Source organism: Silene latifolia, chromosome 2, assembly GCF_048544455.1.
Source record: "Silene latifolia isolate original U9 population chromosome 2, ASM4854445v1, whole genome shotgun sequence".
Taxonomy (NCBI): Eukaryota; Viridiplantae; Streptophyta; class Magnoliopsida; order Caryophyllales; family Caryophyllaceae; genus Silene; species Silene latifolia.
In genome coordinates, this window is record NC_133527.1 from 176046800 (window position 1) to 176069104 (window position 22305).

The 22305-nt window shown below is 37.3% G+C and overlaps 1 protein-coding gene and 2 long non-coding RNA genes across 3 annotated transcripts; all 3 read right to left on the reverse strand.

Moving 5' to 3' along the window:
- Positions 1 to 478: 478 nt before the first annotated feature.
- LOC141643436 (exosome complex exonuclease RRP44 homolog A) lies at positions 479 to 13403 on the reverse strand. Its single transcript, XM_074452600.1, has 24 exons — positions 13073 to 13403; positions 12849 to 12986; positions 12592 to 12749; positions 11707 to 11762; positions 10780 to 10902; positions 10509 to 10639; positions 10175 to 10412; positions 9794 to 9944; positions 6863 to 7103; positions 6548 to 6704; positions 6403 to 6471; positions 5928 to 6053; positions 5770 to 5822; positions 5565 to 5671; positions 4509 to 4563; positions 4306 to 4405; positions 3332 to 3443; positions 2838 to 2958; positions 2562 to 2621; positions 2357 to 2462; positions 2180 to 2275; positions 1679 to 1760; positions 1516 to 1581; positions 479 to 837 (listed from the first exon to the last, which is right to left on the reverse strand). Exons 1-24 carry the CDS (start codon positions 13124 to 13126, stop codon positions 639 to 641), a joined length of 2799 nt encoding a protein of 932 aa, XP_074308701.1. The 5' UTR covers positions 13127 to 13403; the 3' UTR covers positions 479 to 638.
- A 2134-nt stretch (positions 13404 to 15537) lies between these two features.
- On the reverse strand, positions 15538 to 18223 carry LOC141631311 (uncharacterized). The gene is made up of 3 exons (XR_012537615.1): positions 17777 to 18223; positions 17576 to 17654; positions 15538 to 15772 (listed from the first exon to the last, which is right to left on the reverse strand). It is a non-coding gene; the product is annotated as an uncharacterized LOC141631311 (long non-coding RNA).
- Positions 18224 to 18545: 322 nt separating this feature from the next.
- On the reverse strand, positions 18546 to 20473 carry LOC141631316 (uncharacterized). Its single transcript, XR_012537616.1, has 3 exons — positions 20313 to 20473; positions 19176 to 19460; positions 18546 to 19082 (listed from the first exon to the last, which is right to left on the reverse strand). It is a non-coding gene; the product is annotated as an uncharacterized LOC141631316 (long non-coding RNA).
- Positions 20474 to 22305: the final 1832 nt, after the last annotated feature.

Sequence of the window (22305 nt, forward strand, 5' to 3'; positions counted from 1 at the left end):
TCCCTTCGAACAAAAGTAATTTTAGTAAAAAAAAAATAAACATATTTCATCAATGACATCTCCTGAAAACTATATTATTTTGGCAAAAATGGATTTTGCGGTGCGAGTTTTAGAATAAATCTAAAGAAAAAATAAAATAGCAGCTGTTTCGAATTTCCCTTAGAAGAAAATGACTGATGACATATAAGGTATACCCTATGCAATAGGAGAATCACACTCTCAACTCTCAAGACAATTGTATTGCATACAGCAGGTTTACAAACCCTGTCTTACGATATCAATATATCATTAGATGATATTAAAAATAACTCTGCAAAAATATTAACTAGTACTGACTAGACTGCAAACTAACTGCTGCCTTCCTGAAAAGAGAGACTTTTAACAAATGGAGCAATTCCCCGGTTAGATGGAAAAAGGTAACATATACCCGATACAAGAGAGAGAGACACACACACACACACATATCTTAGTCCATAGTGCTACTTATCAATAGACATGGATGAATTGATGAATTGGATTTTTACAGGTCACCGTCTCACTTGATATTACAAGAACTAATCGTACATTGGAAAGAACTAATCCCACAAACAATATGATATGGCCTATTACTAAAGTAAACAAGTAAAATGACATGTATTCTATATAAGATTCAACTGAAGTTTAGGGCGGTTTGGCTGGGGTTCTACAACTTCCATGTGAATTTGGACCATTTGCAGAACATTGTAAGTTATAGTACCATCCACCTTTTTCACCTGCTGATGCTGCTCATCTACCACCCACTCTCCACACTCCTTATCACCTTTTGCAGTTAAATAAACCGGCCCCTCAATGCCAAACCTGCAGATACAAGGCATGCGTTAGACAATCGTACTCCTATGTTACCTCGGTTCTTCATAATCCTAGATACTTCTCTCCAAGTTTGAGTTGAGTAACAAAGCCATGAGCCAAAGAAACATGTACAATACAAAAGACAGAAAATGGAAAAGAAAATACCATTCCAAAGTTTGTGCATATTTTAATTTATTTTTGGTGTAAATTTAAGGCAGCCACAGCGTTGCTTTTGATATTGATGGCTTTCGAACTCGGGTCATGAGCAACACCGCTCACTGAGTTCATTACTTTACCAACAACGCTGACATCTGTATCAGGAGTTTTGTATTATTTTTTCCTTAAAACAGTTGGACGGTGTTCATTACACTCCCCTTTTGTTTTTCACTTTTTTCTTTTCTATTTTTTCGCATTGAGGTGTGCGTTCACCCATGGACGGTTCCAAAGGATGATTCATGTCAGCCGACCCCAAGTTTGTTAAGACCGTCTTAACTTAGTACCTCACATCTCTTATTCTCACATCTATTCTAATCGGGTGGAAGAGTCGTTTAAGTTAAGGTCTTGAATAAGAAATGGTGTTCCGTAAAATAAACAAACTCACTCTATGTCACTTGAACATATAAATGGTACCAAACGGAGAAACAAAGATAGTGCAGTCAAAAATAGATAAGCCTTCGAGATGCATACTTGGGAACAAATACAATGAATCCATTGGATCTTATTTTCACAATTCTGGCCTCTGTGTCAGTAGGTCTGCGCAACAATAGAAGCATTAAACGCGTTAGAATCTCTATGTACATACACCACAAGCTTACCTCGGTGATCAAGTAAGGAAAAGGAGGCCACTTACCGTTTCCTGAAGTATATGAGTGTATGAAGTTCTACTGATGCTCGGCCGGCCATTTGGGCATTTCTATGTCGATAATTCAGATCTATAACAAATCCAAATAAGACTATCAGTACCTGGAACAATAATTTATTTCACAGCAAGCTTCGCACTTTTACAGCATATCTATGTATAGAGAGCTCAATCAATCCAAAACCAGGGCTTTTCAATAACAAAATCCCTTTTAACCCTTCCCCGTATGCTAGGGGACTCGCACCAACTGGGCTTGGGCCTGGCAGTACCCAACCAAACTAGTCATCCAATTTGAAGGCTAACACTTGCCATCTAAAAATAATTGAAATGCCTATTCTGTAGCATAAGCTGGTCATCAGAAACTAAAATTTCCCTTAACAGCCCTTAATAGGTATGTTTAAGGGTATTAACCAGTAAAGAATTTAGCTCCAAAAAAGATACTACTTCAAATGAACTCAATGCGTTTCAATATCATTGTTATGCAGGACTTACTGTCAGCAATACTAGTGAGTTGAGGCCTATCCTGGAATATCACTGGAAGCTTGGATATCCCTATAGATGCAGCTAGCAATCTGTGCACTATGACATCTACAAGCAAAAGTAGTGTGTCAACTTACATAGAAAAAAGTCAACGTAATCTCCAAATAGAAAACCCAAAAATACACTAACCAGCATATCTTCTGATGGGGGAAGTGAAGTGTGTGTACAAAGGTGCAGCAAGCCCATAATGCAGATACTCTGGAGGGCTGACATCCCCACTACAGAAGTACACTGCCTGGAATCGTAAATGTAGTTAGATAGAACTATAGAAGGTGAATTAGCTATACAAGCACCAAAATATGAAAGGATCAACCATATACGTCATAGTTCTTACCTGTGTCATGCATCTTGTCGCCAGAATACGAATCAGCTTATTGAAGTACGGATCATTCCCCTGAGAATCAATAACCAACAATGTCAAGTACAAGGTTCCTCTTTTCCTTTATTTTTTATTATGTGGGGGTGGAGTGTTAAGGTGCAAATATACCGCAGATACAATTGCTATCAACAACAATACTAGATGTTGAAACATAAAGAGACATGTTTTTCCCACACAGGCCACTTTTCCCCAGTAAAGCAAGTGAAATGCAAACTGCAATTTAGCACTTACCACAGCACGGTCAAGAGAATCAGCTAGTGCTTTTGATGACGTGACGTCCAAATCAAGGCCAATAGCTGCAGCAGTTCGAAGCAGTGGCTCAAGCATTTCTCTTGTGGGAGAAGGGTGTCGCCTACAAGCATTATCCCATGAGGATTTCAGTTTAGCTAGTTTACGGAAAACAATTACTGTAGCTTTGACAGATTGTAGTCTTGTAAAAGGCAGAGCTTGCAATCCAGCTTTTTAAAAGGGTGAAAAATCTTTTAATTTACTGAGGGTTCAAAAGCAATACTGTTTCGGTCATAGTAAATCCCAAAACGTTAGGGATCAACTTTTATACCTTGTGACTATATACATGATGTAGTTGACATTATCATAACATCCTAAAACAAGTTAATCATAACAGCCAACTACTCAAATACAGCCACTTACCGTTTGCCCAAATGTTTAGCTCATGAACCCCAAGGAAACCAAAAGAAATATTAAAAAAGATGCATCTAATGTACCTTAATAATGAACAGAAAGGATAATGCTTCAATATTTTTTCTGCCACCGAAATATTAGCAGCAAGCATAAATTCCTCAACCATTTGGTTGGCTTCACGAATTTGATACATACCTGTATTAAGATACTTGCACTTAGGAGTTGGCAGACCACTTCAATTCTAGAAAGCAAAACAACTAAACAGAAAAATCACCAGTGCATTATAAATTCACCGGTGAGAGGACTAAGTAAAATAAAGATCAAATTAGAAAATTGATGAGCGTCAAGCAAGATTTTCATCGGAACCCATTAAACACAATGGTCATTCAATAACTACCTTTAAGATTTTGTCTACTGGCCATACATATAATTATTCACGTTGCTTTATCAGGATTATCACCAAGAAAAGACTAAAAAAGAAAGAAAGAAAAGAGAGAGAGGAGACAATAAAAGGTGTGGCACACTGGCAATTCAGGAGTAACATGATTGCTCATCACCTGGTCGAGTGTACAATTTTAACAAATTCATGAAGGGATAATTCTTCAACATACATGCAAAAATGTCATGTCTGTACCGAAGATGTCTTAATCTGGTAGTTAAGATGGAGGTATTGTGGCCATTAGATTGCCGGTTTGAATCCCCCTTCTCTTGTATTGTACTTGTAGTTATATTGGCCGCGACCCGAGTTCTAAAGGTGTGGAGTTAACCATGACTACATTTTACTGGGTTTTAAGGGATAAACCTCATTTAACACGATTAGGCCGCGACAACCGATACCTTGGCCATTACCCAAAAATCAAGGTTTAATACTATCATTCTGCAGTCCTTGTCTCTCCCTTGACACCCAATTAAAGAAAAAAAAAATTCATGCCTATCCTATGTAAATCGTAATCATATCAGAAAGGTAAAAGTCTTTTGATCACATCCGCTTTTCACTGATTAATTATTCATCAAGATTTTGATCATCAGAAAACATATAAAGAGAGAAATTGCACACCAATATCAAGGGGATCATGAGTTTCAGTATCAATCTGGAACTTGACCTCCGCAGAAGCAAGCGTCAAAGCTCCTCTATCAATACGTCTCTGCCTCATAATCTACAAAATAATAGCACCAACCGAGTAATTAATTAGCCGCGAAATGTCAAGTGCAATACTTACCTGAGCAGAATGGTAAAAAAATGGAAAGAGGAGAATCAACCTTTGCTAACTGATTCATATTTCTTAGGTCAGTAGTCACTGGATCCATCAAACGACTGCAAGTGGGGAAAAAAGGCAATGTTCAGGTAATAGACTCAGAATCAACCATAAAGGTAGCATTGAATTTGCGATCATCTGCACTAGCTTCTCATGGCTAACTTTAGTTCTTTCCTTGGTTTTTCCTATTTATTTAAATTTTTTCGCAGAAGCTACATTCCCACACCCAAGATGGAGACAACAGATAATTTGATTATTCAATAGCTTACAAGACACAGTGCGCTGGCTTAATCACTTGACATTTTTCATTCAATCAAAGCATAAATTCTCATATGACAGAGATTGGATAACGCTTAATTTCAACATCTCACTTTATAAACTATAAGATCACTTGTTAAAGAATAGCCATTTATAAAGTGGCCTGTAGTGATTTCAAGTGACCCTCTAAGCTACATGACCACAAAACCCAAGATGGAGACAACAGATAATTTGATTATTCAATAGCTTAAAAGTCCTCAACTTTTTGGGTAGATTACATGCCCTCAGTTATAAATGCACTTAAGACCAACTAAGGTTACAGTTTGACAGCTACACTTTAAAAGGTACAGATTAATATTTAAACTGGGATGTCGAGATTAAAAAAATGCCAGTAACAGCTTGCAAATGATCCAGCTCCTTGATTTTTCAAATGGGCTGCCCGCAAGCACCCTTGGTTATTGCGATCCTTCAGCCAATGTTTTTTAAGACAACTATGAATGGAGATCTAGATATATTCTGAATTGAAGTGGAAAAATAAATACTTCAGCCTCAGCTTTGAAAGACATAAAAATAAGATTACAAGAGAAAAACTCGTCCAGTAATTTAGAGTGTAAATCAAGAAATACCACGTCCAACTACGCACAATTATTCCAAAACTCAGCTGCATAAGGCAGATTGAACAGCTATTATACGACACCGACATAATCAACATGACCCCATGACAAACAAGCTGCGAGCAAAAAGGGTGTTCTAAACTCTGGGATAAATACAACTCTTTAAAAATTTCAGACAAGAGACAAACCTATCATCCATCCTGGCTTGAGCCTCAACATAAGACAATGCCGCGCATGACTTGATGATACCTTTTGTGAACCTAGAAGATACAATATCTGCCTGCGGCGTCATTTCCTGTAAATTCATAAATACCATGCAAAGTATATTATTACACAACTCTTTCACGAATTACATAGAAACAATACAATTATTGAGAGATTTATGGACCATACCCAAATAACAGAAAATGAGAGCCTCTCAACATCTGATCTCAGAGAACAGATATCTATAAAAAAAATGCCACCATATCATAAGACTAAATTTCTTGTTTTAGATATTTTCATAGCACTATTAATGAAATGTTACTCAACAATAACAAAATGATAACAACCTTCGGTCAAAGGCTTAGGGAGCATGTCAATTCGCCTTTCAACGAGATACACTGAAGTCCCCCTTTGTGAAGCCTCATCATCAAGAGGGGTTCCAGGGTGGACAAAATTGGTCACATCAGCAATGTCTGGTCTAAAATCAAGGAAGCCGAGATAATGATCCTTTATATTGCAAGCAGATACCTCTAGACGGTTTTTATTGGTCCTAGAATGTTACGTACTATCTACATTTGCCAAATAATGGGTTGCAAAATTGTGTATTTAGCAGCAACCTTCTCACAAGTATTCGTAGAACATTAATTCGTGGAAGGTTTCAAAAATGAGTAATATGTTTGTTTACATGTGAAAATGAAAAACAGAGATGAAGAACAGATATACCAAAAATCCAGAATGGAACTTAAACACAACACGAGCAAAATGAGAAACTATGTGCAACATTGGCTATCCCAAAGTGGGAAAATGCCAATGAAAGGATACGAACACCCACTTCAAAGTTTCCATTTAAAAGAGGTGTGCAGTGTAGTGCATCATCAATATCTCGGCAACCTATGAAAATAAGAACATGTCAGAAAATAACTACCTAAATTGATCAACATGAAATACCCATACAAGAATAGAGCACCTGGAGGATCAACACTAAAAACTCGTAAACTTCTTAGGTCTTCTCTGTTAGGATCAGATATATGTTCAGGAGCCACAGACCATGGCAATGGTGGCAAGCATGCCAACACTTGAGAAGAAAATGGCCGGGAGTTTATATCATTCTCTATCAACACGACCTGCATCCACATTCATCAAGGTCTCAACCAAAAGGTGGTTTCAAAAGGTAGAAACAAAAAGGGAGGTAACAACATCAGCACGGGAGGCAGACTATTCACAATAAAATAGATCCTAGAACGGCGAGAAAAATATAAGAAAGGTAAAACGTCATTCATACCTCACTTTCAGTATCCCTATCATTAATATCTCCTATAGTCTTGACATAATGACCTGAAGGATATCGTGAAAAACGGTCCCAGGAGTCCACAGCCACAATAATTCTCTTATCCAGAAGATTTCCGAGTTGCCGAGTTTGGATACGAATCTTCGGTATTCTCCTATCCTTTGAAGCAAACAAAGGATATGCAATGCCACCACTACCAGCGGGCAGATTCATTGGCTCCAAAGACCCACAATAACTGCAAACAACATCTGAAACATTTCAACGTACACATAGTATAATCATCTTGAGTAAATTTTGAAACAAGATTTGTGAGATTGAATTGCTATCCCAGCAGCCTTCTAAATGACAAATGGCATTTTCAAACTCAGGGTTAACTGCTAAAAAAGTGAGAGCAATATGTCCACTATCTACAAAAATGTCAGGAGCACAGGGATCAAACCATTCACAGACCTATAGGATTTATTATCTTCCTAACCAACAAACAAAAAAGATCAAAAATACAATTTTAAAATTAAGATCCTTCTGACCCAAAAAAAAAAAAAAAAAAAAAAAAAAAAAGATCCAGCTACAGACACTAAGCAGGCCTGCTAAAAGAGTACAAACTTAAACCTGTTTGTAGTTTCTATCCCCAACATTATTCCATTTGAAAAGTATAACCTATATCTCCCCAACAAACAAACCCACTCCAACTGGGATCCTTACAACTCTATAAATTCTGCAAGTGTCAAAGGGATTCTTAATCACATAATGAGAATGCATGGAACGGCCACGGAAGTTCCTTTTCAACCAAAGACGACAAAATATAGTCTAAATAAAAGCACAAAAACGGGGCTTTTTTTACTTGTTGCATCTTAGCCCTATATAGCGTACCTCAAAGCAGGAACTGACCTGTCAATCTATCATAGAGAGGCCAGCTACCAGTAAGTAGACTATACAACCAGTTGTATTGGTTGTATAGTACAAAACCTGAGCTTTATAATGTGATTACTTGAGCTTAGACTTATATATTACGAGCTGTATTTGAAAGAATCCGAGCTCCACTATAAAAATACTAAACTTAAAAAATTATAATGAAACTCAAAAATAATATGTATGAGCTCAATTAGATTTTAGTTTTTAATATCAAAAATTAAAATATAAATAAAAATGATAGAAACTCGATAAAAATACACATAAGCTCAGTTAGATTGGTTATGGACTTATGGTTGTACAATGTTCTTGTACAACTAGTTGTATAATAGTATTTGTGGCCAGCTACCCCCCTCTAAAGACAACTACCCAGCCCATAAGTTGTTTTCTTAAGAGGTGACCCACCTCATAGTGATAGAATAGAAATATACTCACCATTTTCAAGGCACAAGTAGGGTTGTTCATAATTAGGTCAAACCCGGTAATCCGGACGTTCAGTCCAGACCGACCCGGATCCGCTGTCATCCGGTCTCTAAAAATCGATGAACCGGTCTCCGATCCATCTCCGTCTAAAACCGTGTAAGACCGGATACCCTATTATATACCCCGTGTACAGTTCTAGGGTTACAGATGTATTCATTCTCTACCATCGCAAGTCCTAACTTTTCTAAGTTACGGCATCATACACAAGTGGTTGTTCTCTCTCCTCTCTTTTTCAAACTACTATCTTTGTCTTCTCTTTGCTGATCTCCTTCGATCCCATGCACCATTTTCCACCTACTGGCTACTGCATGCTCCACCACAACTTGCGTTACACTCTTCGTGCAACAACCAACTGATTGAGTAGGTATGATCTTTATTTCGTCAAATGATATTAAATTTTTGAAATATAATCTATGATTGTAAGTATTTCGGATACTAAAACTCATTTGTTTAATAGCTTACATAATTATACTTAGATTTTGTTCGAAATTTCTCAGTATTTTTCATCAACTGTACTGTTCTACAGTAGTTTGGTGCTTTGTCATTTTAGGAGAGATTTTAAATTTTACTAACTGACTTTAAACTTTAAAGACACAGTGCTTAATTATTACTCCATTATTATAAATTATAATTATAACAATTTTTATTTTATTTTTTACTCTGGTGATATTATGTTGATTTAACAAGTGAAACTTTTAATTTTTTTCTTTCATATGGCAGGTTTTGATAGCTTTTATGCAGTGGTTTCCTGGTCCAGTCCGGTTTAAGAGTGGCAAGTCCAGTCCATATCAGGTCCTGACCTAGCAGGTCCGGTCTCCAGGTTGAAAGTTTAAGCTCGTCCGGTCTCTAGTTTTGTGTGGTCAGGGCCAGTCTGGTTTTGGATGGTGAACAGCCCTAACAACAAGATCCTCACTAATCACCATTGTTTAAGCACAACAGACAGATGCAGGGATAGTTGCACGTAGACCTTAAAAAGAACATATATGAACGACCTCCTACCCATTCCAAACTACCCATTCCACTTCTAGTAAACAAAATGTTCACTTATGCAACATTTTATTATAATATCTTTTTTTTTTTTCTTACCCACTCCATTACACATACATGCAATATTTTATTGTTTTCTACTTTTCCTTAATCTTTGTGCAAATAAGGGAGGGGATGTTTGGAATGGGTAGGAGGGACTAGTATTTATCAAGCCTAACAGCCTCACACCACTGTCTGCAAAACACATAAATGTATATCAAGTTGTCAAAAAAGTATAGCTCTTCAGTCTCAGATATTGCAAAAACAACAATTTGTTTTATACTGCTACACCGAACAAATGCAGCTATAAATTGTTTGTGCGCAATAACAAATGATAGACATGGAACTAACCATACTATTAACATATTCCTTGATTCAATTCCCCAATATCAATAGAGATCAAACCATAGCAATTTGAAGATAGAAAAAGGTAAGATCTTTCTTAGCATAAAACTAAATGAGAGAGAGCCATACAGATATTTAGACACAAAAGCAAATTTAACTTACGAGTGCCAATTCCGTTTGATGATACCCACAACACAACCGCATGGGCGATCAGAAGTAGGTGAAGCTTCTGCGTTGGATCCCTGGACATTTGTGGTTCGAGGAGCATCATCAGCGCTGCTTGGAGGAAGATGTACACCATCATCCTCCTCATCTGTCCCAAAGCAAACACGAAGTAAATCACATGTCCAAAACAAGTAGAACATTTAAAGTCCTTAAAGAATTAAGCTTTTGAGCTCTCAGACAGGGGGCAAAGTCGGCAAACACAGTATTGTTTATCTATAGTCTACACGATATTATCCATGATAAACTTGCAATTTCTCCTCTTGTACCATATATAGCTGAGGCAGACATCTCCTAGGAATATCTAGCATTGATGCATACCTTCATCTGCAATATAGGATTTGTCCCCATGCCACTGATCTTGAGCCAAAAGTTCAACAGCCACTATATCACCGTCAAAAGCTCTGTTCATGTTGGCTCGCCTATGTATGATTATCTCATCACCAATGCTCTCACTGCCTACATATGCTTCAAATGGATTATAACGATTGACACGAAGTTTCCCTTGATGGTAAATGCCGCGATGTAAACCGGCAGTGATTTCAGACATGGGTTTATGCTGTTACAAAAAAAAGTGATATCACAAATAGTGATTTGACTATACAAAACTTAGACGGAATACATGTTTACTGGCTTACACTTCCAGAGAAAATACCTCACTGTAAATAGCTTGCTTCTTGGAAGGCCTTAAGTCTTCAACGTCATCCATGGCCACATCCTCCGAGGAAGGCTGCCTGAGTGAATCAAGCAACTCTGGTTGACCCAATGATCTGACATATGACTCGACTGAAGGAAGGTCAGAATCACAGTCCAATTTGAACAAGACAAATTTTGATTGGAGGAAGATCAGAATCACAGTAATGGCCAATAAGCTAAACAACAATTAAGAAAGCAACAAAGATTTCATAAAACACTTCAAAAGGTACCTGTCTCTGCAGCTATGCCCTCCTCGCATGCCTTCCTCTTGTTCTCTCTATCGTTAGTAATCAGTAAAACCCTAACTGCAGAATTTAGATGTTTTTGATACCATTGAGCCGCCACCCGGATTGCTGCAATATCATCAGTCATATGAAGGAACTTTAGAAACAAACATCACAATGCAGATTTAGAGGAACATAAGCAAAAGAAAATTCCCCAGGAAACTACATCCGTCTACATCAAATCAGCCGCAATCATTCACACTAATAAACAGCTGTACATAGAGTCTTGAGAGCATAATCAGTTATCACAAAGTAAACTGTGAGTTGAAACCTTCAAAGTGGAAATGATGCATACAAGGAGTAGGTTGAATTGGTTTCCGTAGTAATGGAATGGTTTGAACCCTAAATAACCAACTGCTTTGATTCTCGCTTTAACTTCTATGTATACATGGCTAGTTCGAGCCATACTAGAGACCTACAGGAGATATTATACGAAAAACCCAGAGAGATATTTAAAATCAATTATCGACTTCATCCCAGTATGTCTGCTTCACAGTTTAAACAAATCACTGCTTCCAATTTTTCTCAGTAACTCAGTACGCATAGTTTAGATTTACTATTGATGCCTACGTTCAAGCACCAGAACTAAAGGTCAACATCTTTGTGCTGGTCTACTGAAATATGACGCAGATATACAAGAATTTTGATCCAGTAACAAACATTAAAAAAAAAAATATTACGAGTAATAAATAAATATGTAGGGGGCAATAGTTCCATCAGAAAATCATAAGCACCGCATTAATATTAGACAACATCAAACATAAACCATCTCCATCTGGCAACTAAGGGTCTGATCATTTTTTAAACTCCGCATTTCACTCAGCAATCAACATGCACAGTATACGATTATTTCAAAAACAGAGAATAACTGACCTCTATCATTTCTGTCATTAGGACTTTCTCCAGCCATAGCTTTAACATAAGTCTCCCTGGGATAAGAAATCAAAGTCAATGATAAAGGCAATCACATCAAATGATCATTCAAATTGATCTGATGAAAATATTTGCCGAAAATATCTGCCTTAGCATCTTTTCGTTAGATCACTGTAGGCCTAACCTAGGACCACAAAGTCCACAACAAGAAGCAGCAGTCTGACATCCTTTTTTCAATGAAGATATCTTATGCCCTACGAAGTCAGACCACCTACCTAATTATCTAATACAGACAGTCGGAGACCATTGACAATAAATTGAAATACTACCCCAATTGACCTATCAGTTTAAAGGTCGGTGAAGGAGCACCCCGGACAACATATGATACCAGTACACCACAAGCCAAGAAACTCCATAACTTCATGTTAGGGTATAAGCTTGTGTTACATCAGCACTTCAGATGTGGTTCTTTCATTCATTGGTAGTGCCACGATATTTTAACACACATCGCATAAAAACACAACAGACACATCCTCAAAACTGATAATACTCATGCAAATGGCCTTCAAAACCTTTGCTTTCATGATGCAAAGATTCAAACACATTTAATAATAATACTCTTACTACTAAATACCAGTCAATTATACTCCAGTCGATAAAAGGAAAGTGCAAACCAAAATCCCTAAGAAGTAACTTTCTTACTCATTTAAAAACAGAAACCACAAAGTACTACTCTCAACAATTACGTCGTGGCATATCAGACTCCCCTTCCATTGAAAAATACTACAACTTGCTACTTGGATATCACATTGCAATATACAAATGATCAGGCAATGTGATCCTTCACATCAACAAGAACTCGAAAAGAGGAGCTGATTAGCTTACTTGTGATGCTCGTTGGAGAAAACATAAAACTTTCGACTAGGATTGCTGCAAATATCTCTAAGCCTTTTGTAAACAGACTTATTCTTATTCTGAACCTCATCCAACACTACTGACAGCACCACCACATCATCGATAGCGGTTTTCTCAAGTAAATCAATCTATTCCAACAAAACAAACAATAACTAACTTCATTCAACATAAACATCATCGTACCGATACAAAAACCGCCAATTAAACCAAATAATCAAATTCTTCACCTGATTGAGTACGACATTTGTGTCAAGTACTAAAATAGTGGAAGCATCGGCACTCAAACGCGAAACGGAAGCATCGCAAACTTTGCAAATTGAAGCTCCGCAGTATATATCATCTCTAAGATAATGCTCCCGAACAATCTGTAATCAAACAAAAAAAAAAAACACAATTGAAGAGTGAAATTGGGAGAAGTAAATTAGGGTTAGGATTTGTGATTAATTGAAACCTTTTGAACTTTGCCGCCTCTAGTCTTCTTGGAGAAGGTTTTACTTTGGAGCATTTTGCGAAAAATTAGGAAGGATTACGTATGTGTTGAGGATTAAAATGTGAGAATTTAGTTGTTGAAGTAGAGTATAGTTTGAGTTTGAAGGTGAAGATTGAAGAAATTTGATTGATTGCGTTAATGGAGGATGTAGAGATTAATTAATTGGTTTCAGTTTTCCAGAAATTGGAAGGGTTTAGGGTTTGGCGCCGAGAAGGAGAAATTTTGGTGCTAGTTGGAGAAATTAGGATGGTATTCGTCGGACCTTCCAAATGGCCCGGTTTGTCCAATCTGTGGTGTCGTGTTGTATCATCAATCACAAATTGTTCTATGAGGCGGTCTTATATGATAAGACCATATAAGACCTCTTATATAAAGCCCAATCCAAAATTGCTAATTATATTTTGTCAGGAAAAGAAATATAACCCACGACCATTTTCATTTTTTGCAGTTTTTGTTCTTCTCTCACCTTATATTTTCTCTCTCATTACTAATCTAATCCTGACAATCTTATTTTTCTTTTATTCTTCTACTTCATTTGTCCCAAAATACGTCATCCCATCATTATATAATATACGCGATTCGTGTGAAATTAGTAGAAGGGACAGCGGAGTAAGTAAATTTTCGTTTCTTTTAATTGTATTTCAATTTTAGTTAATTTATAATCCAAATCTTGTCATTATTATTGCATTTCTTATGTGTGCTGTGTGCAAATAGAATTTCGGCTGTATGCATTTAGCTAAAATTTCGGTTCGATATATATTAGGGTTTGTAAAATTGAATGTCGTTGTGTACTATTCCGTTTCATGTTTACCAGATGTTTTAGGTATGTTTATATACATTGTTTTCCATTCAATTTTAATTTGTTAGTTTTTCAATTTTATAAATTTAATTGGTCCTACTTTGAAGTCTTAACTGAAAATTGATTGTTTCATTTTTTTTAATGACTTTAAGTAGATAACTTGTGGTTTTAACATAAAAACTTAGATTTTAAGATGTTTTTTTTTGTCAAAAGCTAACTAGCTCAATCGGAAGAGCATGTGCAATGTCACAAGATGTGGGTTCGAATCCCGCGTTGGCTGAGTGATACATGATGTTTGGCAACAACGATGAACACACCCATATCGTGTTTATTTATAAATTTTTTTGTAGAAATATTGGTGTTTAATTCAATTATATATCATGCTTTTAGGCTAAAAAACAGTAAACTTGAACTCATTTTTGTTTTTAAATACCCTTAATTTTACCTCGAAAAGTTCAAATACCTCAGAGATCAAATTTTCAATTATCGATTTTAACTTAAAACTCGGGATTTTTAGTAAAAAATTATGGATTTTAAGTTTGACAACTTGAGGTTTTAATTCAAAACATCATAGTTATTGATGGGGCATATTCTGCACCGCTGACCAAGTCAACATATTGAGCAAGGTCAAAGATATCCACAATAAGTCAACGACTTAGACAGTCTAGCCGATGCAACCCATCGGCCTGTCACCTGGGGTCTCGGCCTGACAACCAGCCAGCCGGGGCACATATCCGCGTACTCATATCCAAGACCCCTCGGCCGGCCTGCCATAGGTCCATCGGCCGAGGGTAGAACGGTCTTTCCACCTGCTAGCCACTTGGCCACTACGTGACAAAAGGTGAAAGCCTATAAATACTCCTCAACCTTTATTGAGGAAAGGATCCATAAAAAATTAACCCAAGAATCACTATTCATCTGGAGAGGCCGGAAGGAACGATAGAGACGTGAAGAATCCAACTCAAGACATCATTCTACAAGCCACGGGTGGTAACAATACTTGCTCTGGAATTACACCCGGAACAGTTATAATAAGAAAGAGCTTTTTTATGTTTTAAGTTGAAAACTCAAAATTTTAACAATGAAACCATTGCTTGATCGGTTTGCAATTTCAATGTTAAATATAATGAACAGCTGAAAACCTAATGTTTTGTATTTGAAAAGCCCTATTTTAAGTTGAAAACCCAACATTAAAAGATAAGGACTTTTGTTGTTCTTAATGATAACAAATAATAAAAAAATCCAAAATTGTAAAGATAAACATATACTCTTTTAATCTAAGATAATTTACCTTTTTACTTGTAAAACTTGTGTTTTTAACTTAATAACCATATGTTTAATCTAATGCCCAATATTTATTAGCTAAATTGTGAAGCTTTATTTTTTTTAATACTAGTTGTTGCTCCGCGCCCTACCGGGCGCGGAACCCCAATTTCATTAAATCATTTAGACGACCTCATTAGTAAGCATCATAGCAATAGTAGACATTGCAACTTACGTTTCCTAAGATCTGGATAGAAGATGGTAAGCCCTATACCACGTACAGTATGCAAACAAAGGAATAAATAGTATTGTAAACGGATACGGTCTATCAGGTGGGAGACGGAAACAATTAACCCTATACAACTTAGATTTCACGTATTCAAAATAAGAGAAATTCAGTAATGCAAAGTATTTGTAGTAGGCGGTTATTACAATGAATAATGATAAACTTTACAACCGATGGCTTGAGTAGTTACTTAGTTACTAAGACGCAAACGACCTCCCCAATAGCTTCCAAATAACATGTAGGTCATTGTATACTCCGCCAATTGTTTATGGCTGATTTACGGGACCTAACTTGCTTAACGTCTTACATTGCCCTGTGCAATTTGAAAACATTAATAGTCAAATAGGATTATTTCACTCTAAAATAGCATGAGACAGGCTTCGAGACACTTCCTACCATTGTTAAACTCTCTCATAAAAAAAAAGAGAAAGTCATTAATAGATCTCATGGTAAACTATTAATCAAGACATTATGCTTAGAAAGTCTTAAAACGAGAAAGTCATTAATAGATCTCAAAGCAACTATTAATACAAGTTGTTTGTTCCCACACAGGACAAGCCCGAATTGAGTAGAACAGTAGCCTCCTATTAAGCAGCAATTCTCCCTAACCAAATGTATTTTTTTCCGCTATGAAATCAAAAACCATATTTCTTAGTGTCAACAAATATTTGAGGGAAATTGGAAATCATAAACAATGGTTCATAAAACTACACTGTTAATAATGTACATTTACTCAAACATAATCTACTATTCTCTTCTCTGGTTAAGGAAATGACATGATTAGAATGCAAGTAGTAGCATTGAGGAGTATTAACAATAACAACCACAATGGGACTGTGAACCCCTGTAAGTAACCAAATCAGTCCTTCTAATAAGCCTGACATTGTTACACTCGTTGAAAACAATATATCCATAAACAAACATTTTCCTGACCAAGTATCTCTCTATCCCAAAAAGTTCCAGAAACAAACATTTTCCAAACCAAGTACCTCTCTAACCCAAAAAGCCAAGTTCAATTCTTGACAGCTATCACATATAACACAATTATTTACATATAACAAAACTAACAAGAACAAACCTTGGTTCGCCTCGTGTCAAAAGGAAAATTTACTCGGATACATATGTTATTCCCTACTTAAGGAAATGACATGTTTAAGAAGACAACCAGCGATAACCACGTATGACAAAGCGATAGGATCAAGAGCAGCTGTGATTTTTCCTTAAGAAGGCGTTTAAAAAAACGAAGACAAAAAGGCGTTTTAAAAAACTAAAAGGCCTAAACACAGTACATTAATCTGGAAGGAAACTAAAAGGCGTTTAAAAAAATGAAGAGGAGCTGTCGGATACCCATTGACTGGTAACCCAGGGGGAAAAATGAAAAAAAAACGATGCCAAAGGACGCAGCACATAAATTCCGTCCCCAGGACCCTGACCAACGGCACGCGCAAGCCTCGTGAACACATATGCAGCAAAAGAATACAGACGGCAACGGAAATATCAAAACAAAAAAGAAACACATAAATGCAAAAAAAAAATGGTCAAAGTGTGGTTGAAAAAAGATGTGAAAACCAAAAAGAAATACTGAAGTTTATGGTAGAGTAGAATGCATAAGAATTTGAAAATTCTCCAACAGAATTGAAACAATGAATTATCTGAAAAGGATTAAACAGTAGAAAAATGCACAAGGTTGTAAACTTGTGATATTGCAAAATGCAGAATTGAAGTTTGTTAGAGCGATAAAAAGGACGTGTTGTGCATAAAAATCAAACGTGAAGGGTAACATGTATACAAACTTAAAATACTGTGTACTATGTGCAAAGTGGCAAAGTTTAGGGGTACCACGTGAATTTTCCGATTATAACATCCTTGTATTTCGGCCATTTTTGTATGTAAAAGTTAGTTTTAATTTAGCCGAAAATATGGGGTGTTACACAAAATCCAAAACGGCTTGTGCTCCAAGTAGTAACCACCCAAATAAGAACAAAATACAGTTTATAGTGAGGAAATACAAAGTGTAAACAATTGAATAGGCAGAAGCTCACTATAAACTAAAGACGCGCAACAAAGACTAACGAAACTCATTAAAGTAAAACCCTAACTAAGTAGGAGAACTCACCGTCAACTGCCGAACAAACACCGTCTGCGGAACGAAACTCGTGAAAGCTGTATCTTCACAACCTACCTGCACCCCAGTCCTGCAATTTAGGGTACAATCAGAATTTAGAGTGCTGTACCACAGCAAAGAAACTCAAAGGTAGTTAAAATAAGCAGGTGACACAACGACGACTAATGAAACTCATTAAAGTAAAACCCTAACCAAGTGGACTGCCGAACAAACACCGTATGCCGAACGAAACCCATTGAAGTTGTATCTTCACAACATGTCTGCACCCCACCCTGCAATTAAGGGTACAATCAGAATTAAGAGAGCTCTACCACAACAAAGAAACTTAAAGGGAGTTATAATAAGCACGCGAAAGCTGTCGAACAATCGTTGAGTGGTACACTATGAAAAAAACAAAAAAGAAGCCGAAGAATGCAACACATAAATTCCAGTCCCGGGGCCTTCACCCACAGCACCCCCATCTCCCGTGAACATGTATCCACAGAATAGCACCGCAGGAAAAGCAGAAAGGCGACCAAGTAAATAACAAACCCGATCAGCACTCGTAAACTAAACCATTAAAAAAAATAGAATTTAGGACAATGAAACCACAGCCTATCTTGTTTAACCAAAAACCTAACTACACAAACTGAACACATGTCAGAACCCTAATTAAGTATTTGAAATCAAGAGTTTAGTAGAAAGAAAACTTAAACCATAGATCAAATTGACAACCACTTAAAGGGCATGGGGAAGGCAAAGGCCACCACAAATCACCAACAGTATAAATTAACACTACAATCATGAAAGATGAACATCAAGCCAAGAATAGGAAACACCTTTGAAAACCGACATAACAAAGCCTCCTAATCTGGAAGGGAACCAAAGGATAGTCAAAAATAAATGGTAAAGAGCTGTCGGATAGCCATCGAGTGGTAGCCCAATGGCGGTGCAGAAGAATGCAGTACACAAAATCCGCCGCCAGGTCTGCTTCAACGGCATCGGCTCCGTGAATACTACACGCAGGATATTCTTTGCTGGACAAGGTAAAAACTCCATGGATGCGCTAAAAGCTGCAATGGCCAGCGCCATAGAGTTCAAACCCAGGAGGTGGTGCCTGGACATGCAGGAAGCCGGCACGTGCACATCTTGCTAAACTGGAAAGGAACTGAAAGGTAGTTAAAATAAGCAGTCAAAAGCTGCTGGACAGCCGCCAAGTGGTACTTTAGGGGAAAAAAAACTATGACGATGCCGAATAATGTGGCACATAGATTCCAGCCCCTGAACACGTATCCAATGAGTACAGTCAGCAACCCAACTAAAGAAACCACAAGTAAAAGTTCAGGTTTAAAATACTACAAACAAGAAAACATACGTAAACAGATTAGGAATAGCAACGAGAATCAGCAGAGACCTGAACGCGACACATAAATTCCAGCCTCAGGGCCTCACTCACAGCACCCCATAGCACTCCAAAGGTCCCTTAACACGTATCCAATCAGTACAGTCAGCCAGCAGCCTAAAGAAACCACAAGTAAAATTTCAGGTGTAAAATACAAGCAAGAAAACATATGTAAACAAATTAAGAATAGCAACGAGAATCAGCAGAAACCTGAATGCGGCACATAAATTCCAGCCCCAGGGCCCTTACCCAGAACACCCCCATTGCCCCTTAACACGTATCCAACGAGTACAGTCAGCCAACAAACTAAAGAAACCACAAGTAAAAGTTAAGGTTTAAAATACTACAAGCAAGAAAACATACGTAAACAGATTAAGAATAGCAACGAGAATCACCAGAAACCTGTAAGTCTGCGCTGAAATCTGCAGCACTCAGAAGCAGAACATTCAAACCTAAGAGATGCCTCGAGAAGTCGTAAGCTGGCTAGAAGTCAGCCTATCAATTTGCAAGGTAAGCAAAAAAGTGTTAAAAAATAAGTGTAGAAGGCTGCCGGATAGCCTTTAAGCAGTAGCTTAGAGGAAAAGACGATGCAAGAGAAAGGCGGCAATGGAAATAACAAACCCAATCAACTCTCCCTAACTAAACCAATAGAAATAATGCCAGTGAAACGAGGGCCTATGCTCTATCAAAACCCTAAATAAGCAAACTAAAAACACATTAAAACTCAAACTAAGCAACCAAAATCAATAAATACGTTAAAAAGAAAGTCAAAACCCACAAAATGAACACAGAGATCAAATTGGACAATCACCCAACAACTAAATGCTCAGCTTGAATAAACCACAAATAAGATTAACCAGAAACCACCACCTATATATGCCTTGTCAGAACCCTAAAGAATCAAACTAAAACATATTGAAACCCTAAATAAGCCTGGCAAATTAAGAACCAATAAAAGCACATGCTTAAAGGCTAAACCCAACATCATCACCAATTATCAATTGTGTGAATTAACAAGCCTGGCAAATTAAGAACCAATAAAAGCACATGCCTAAATGCTAAACCGAACATCATCACCAATTATCGATTGTGTGAATTAACAAGCCAAACAAGCTTACTACCAAGCAGTAATATATCCCAGCCACTTGCCAAACCCAGTGCAGGGCATAAAAGCAGCCTGGTCACCTCTAGGTGCGGCAAGGCCAGAATGTAATATGTTGTAAAAAGTATTAAAAAAAGCTTAGGACACATAGTAGACATTAACACCGCCGCAGCAAAAGAAGTCCCCGGACATGGAAAAACCAAAGTAATTCAAATTTAACAGGGGCAAGATCATCATAATACTACCTTGAGGGCCCAGACGGGACGGAGAGGTTGGCCGAGGAATCCCCAGCCTCGATAATCCAGCAATAGTAATAAGCTGTAAACGTACTCTGAGGAGGTGTAGACAACGGCAAGGGAAAGCAAACTTAAGGATCGAATACATCAACAACCCAAGACAGACAGCCAAACGGTCGAACACACCACAGGTCAGTAGGCGGGCAGATCCTAGACACCATGAGCTCCTGAACATGCGATAAGAGCTATAAATGTATTCTGCGAAAGCTAAGCCAAAAGTAATACGAAAGCAAACTAAAAGATCGCATACATCAACGCCCAACACAAACAAACGCGAGAGAGATGAATACATACAGTCTATAGGCGCCAAAAGCTTAGGCACCACGAGTACGAAAGTATAATAACATATTAGGACGACCAGTCAGCGCATCAGTTTAAGATAAAATGACCACATTGCGAAGTCTTAATTGGTCAGCCATAACAACTATCCCAAGGGACAACTACCAATGAGTACACAACAATGTAAAACACCTGATCCAAAGCAAACCTGGGGCCAAAGCTCCAAATCAGCAAGGACAATAAAAAAGCTACGGTTATGAACTTATTAAAAACTCATTTTCAGGCAACATAGCCAAATGATAGGGTGGCCCAATCAACACCTCCAAAAGAATCAGCCAAAAAAAATTGATCACTCACACCAGCACTATTACTAAATAAAATGCAGTCAAACACAAAGCAGGAGCGGCATAGACCCCAAAACCGAACGTTTTGCTTTCGACAACAATAAGAACTAAAGTAATGCCAACAAACAATTCCGCCAACAATAAGGACAATAATAACAACAACATTAATAATAATAGCAACTAAAATAATAATCATAGTAACAACAATAATAACAGTAATAATACTCTTTTAATAACAGAAACAAACACAGGAGTAGCAGTACAAGCACTATTTGCACCAATAATAATAATAATAATAACGACAATAGCATCAACAGGACGCCGGTGGCGTCGATCACAGTACAACAACGCATACAGAAGACTAACAATGTTTACCACTTAACAATAAGTTAAAAAAGAGAAAGGAACCAAATTAATTCGAAAAAATCAACAAATAATAGGATTTAAGATTAGAATTAAATACCTAGATCTTGATTAGGAAACTGGATCGCGGCCGATAAAACAAGAGACGGATGAAGATGCGGAGAATGGAACAAAAGTAATCATAGATAAACTGTTGAAGCAAGGGTTGAGGATCGAAGAAGATGAAGTTTTGATTGACGCGCGCGGATTGAGAATAGGTTGTTGATGGTGAAGCCGTGAAGTAGGTTGGAGAGTGAGGAGCAAGATGAAAAGGCAGAATGAAAGATAGGTTAAGTTATTAGAAGGGAAGGATGAGATTGAAAGTGAGAGATCGACGGTGGACAATGGGCAAGCACTATTCATTGCTACAGTAATGCAAGTCCCCTCTTTTTAAAGAGTAAGGATTAATAACTCATTATGATGATTCATGAATAATATCATGAACAATTGCACAGGTGCTGCTGAATTAGTAGTGATGGCACGTACAACTTGCATGAGAGAAAGGTGAGACCCATTTACTTACCCCACGTTTTGTTAAGTGGCATCAAACTTTAGAGTTTTTTTTTTTTTAAATTAAATAAAATAAAATCTCTTGTTGGACTAATGTTTCCTATTGGGCTCGTCCTATGCTATAGGACGGTCCTATAGGAGAATAGCTGATCATCAATTCCTTATCAGATGGCAGATGAGTCAGACGTATTGGGTTTGGATCGGTTTATATTGGGTATGGGTCATATCAGATCAACCTACCCTTCAATCGAGCTGGATTTTGGACAGGTCGTTATCAGGTGGGTCGGTCGGGTTTGGGGGGTCATCATCGGGTCTAGTTACTTTACCGTATTATTTCAATTTCTTTAACGGTTAGTTTAGTTTTTGACAATTATTTGGTTTGCTTACTTAATTATTAGGTCAAATAC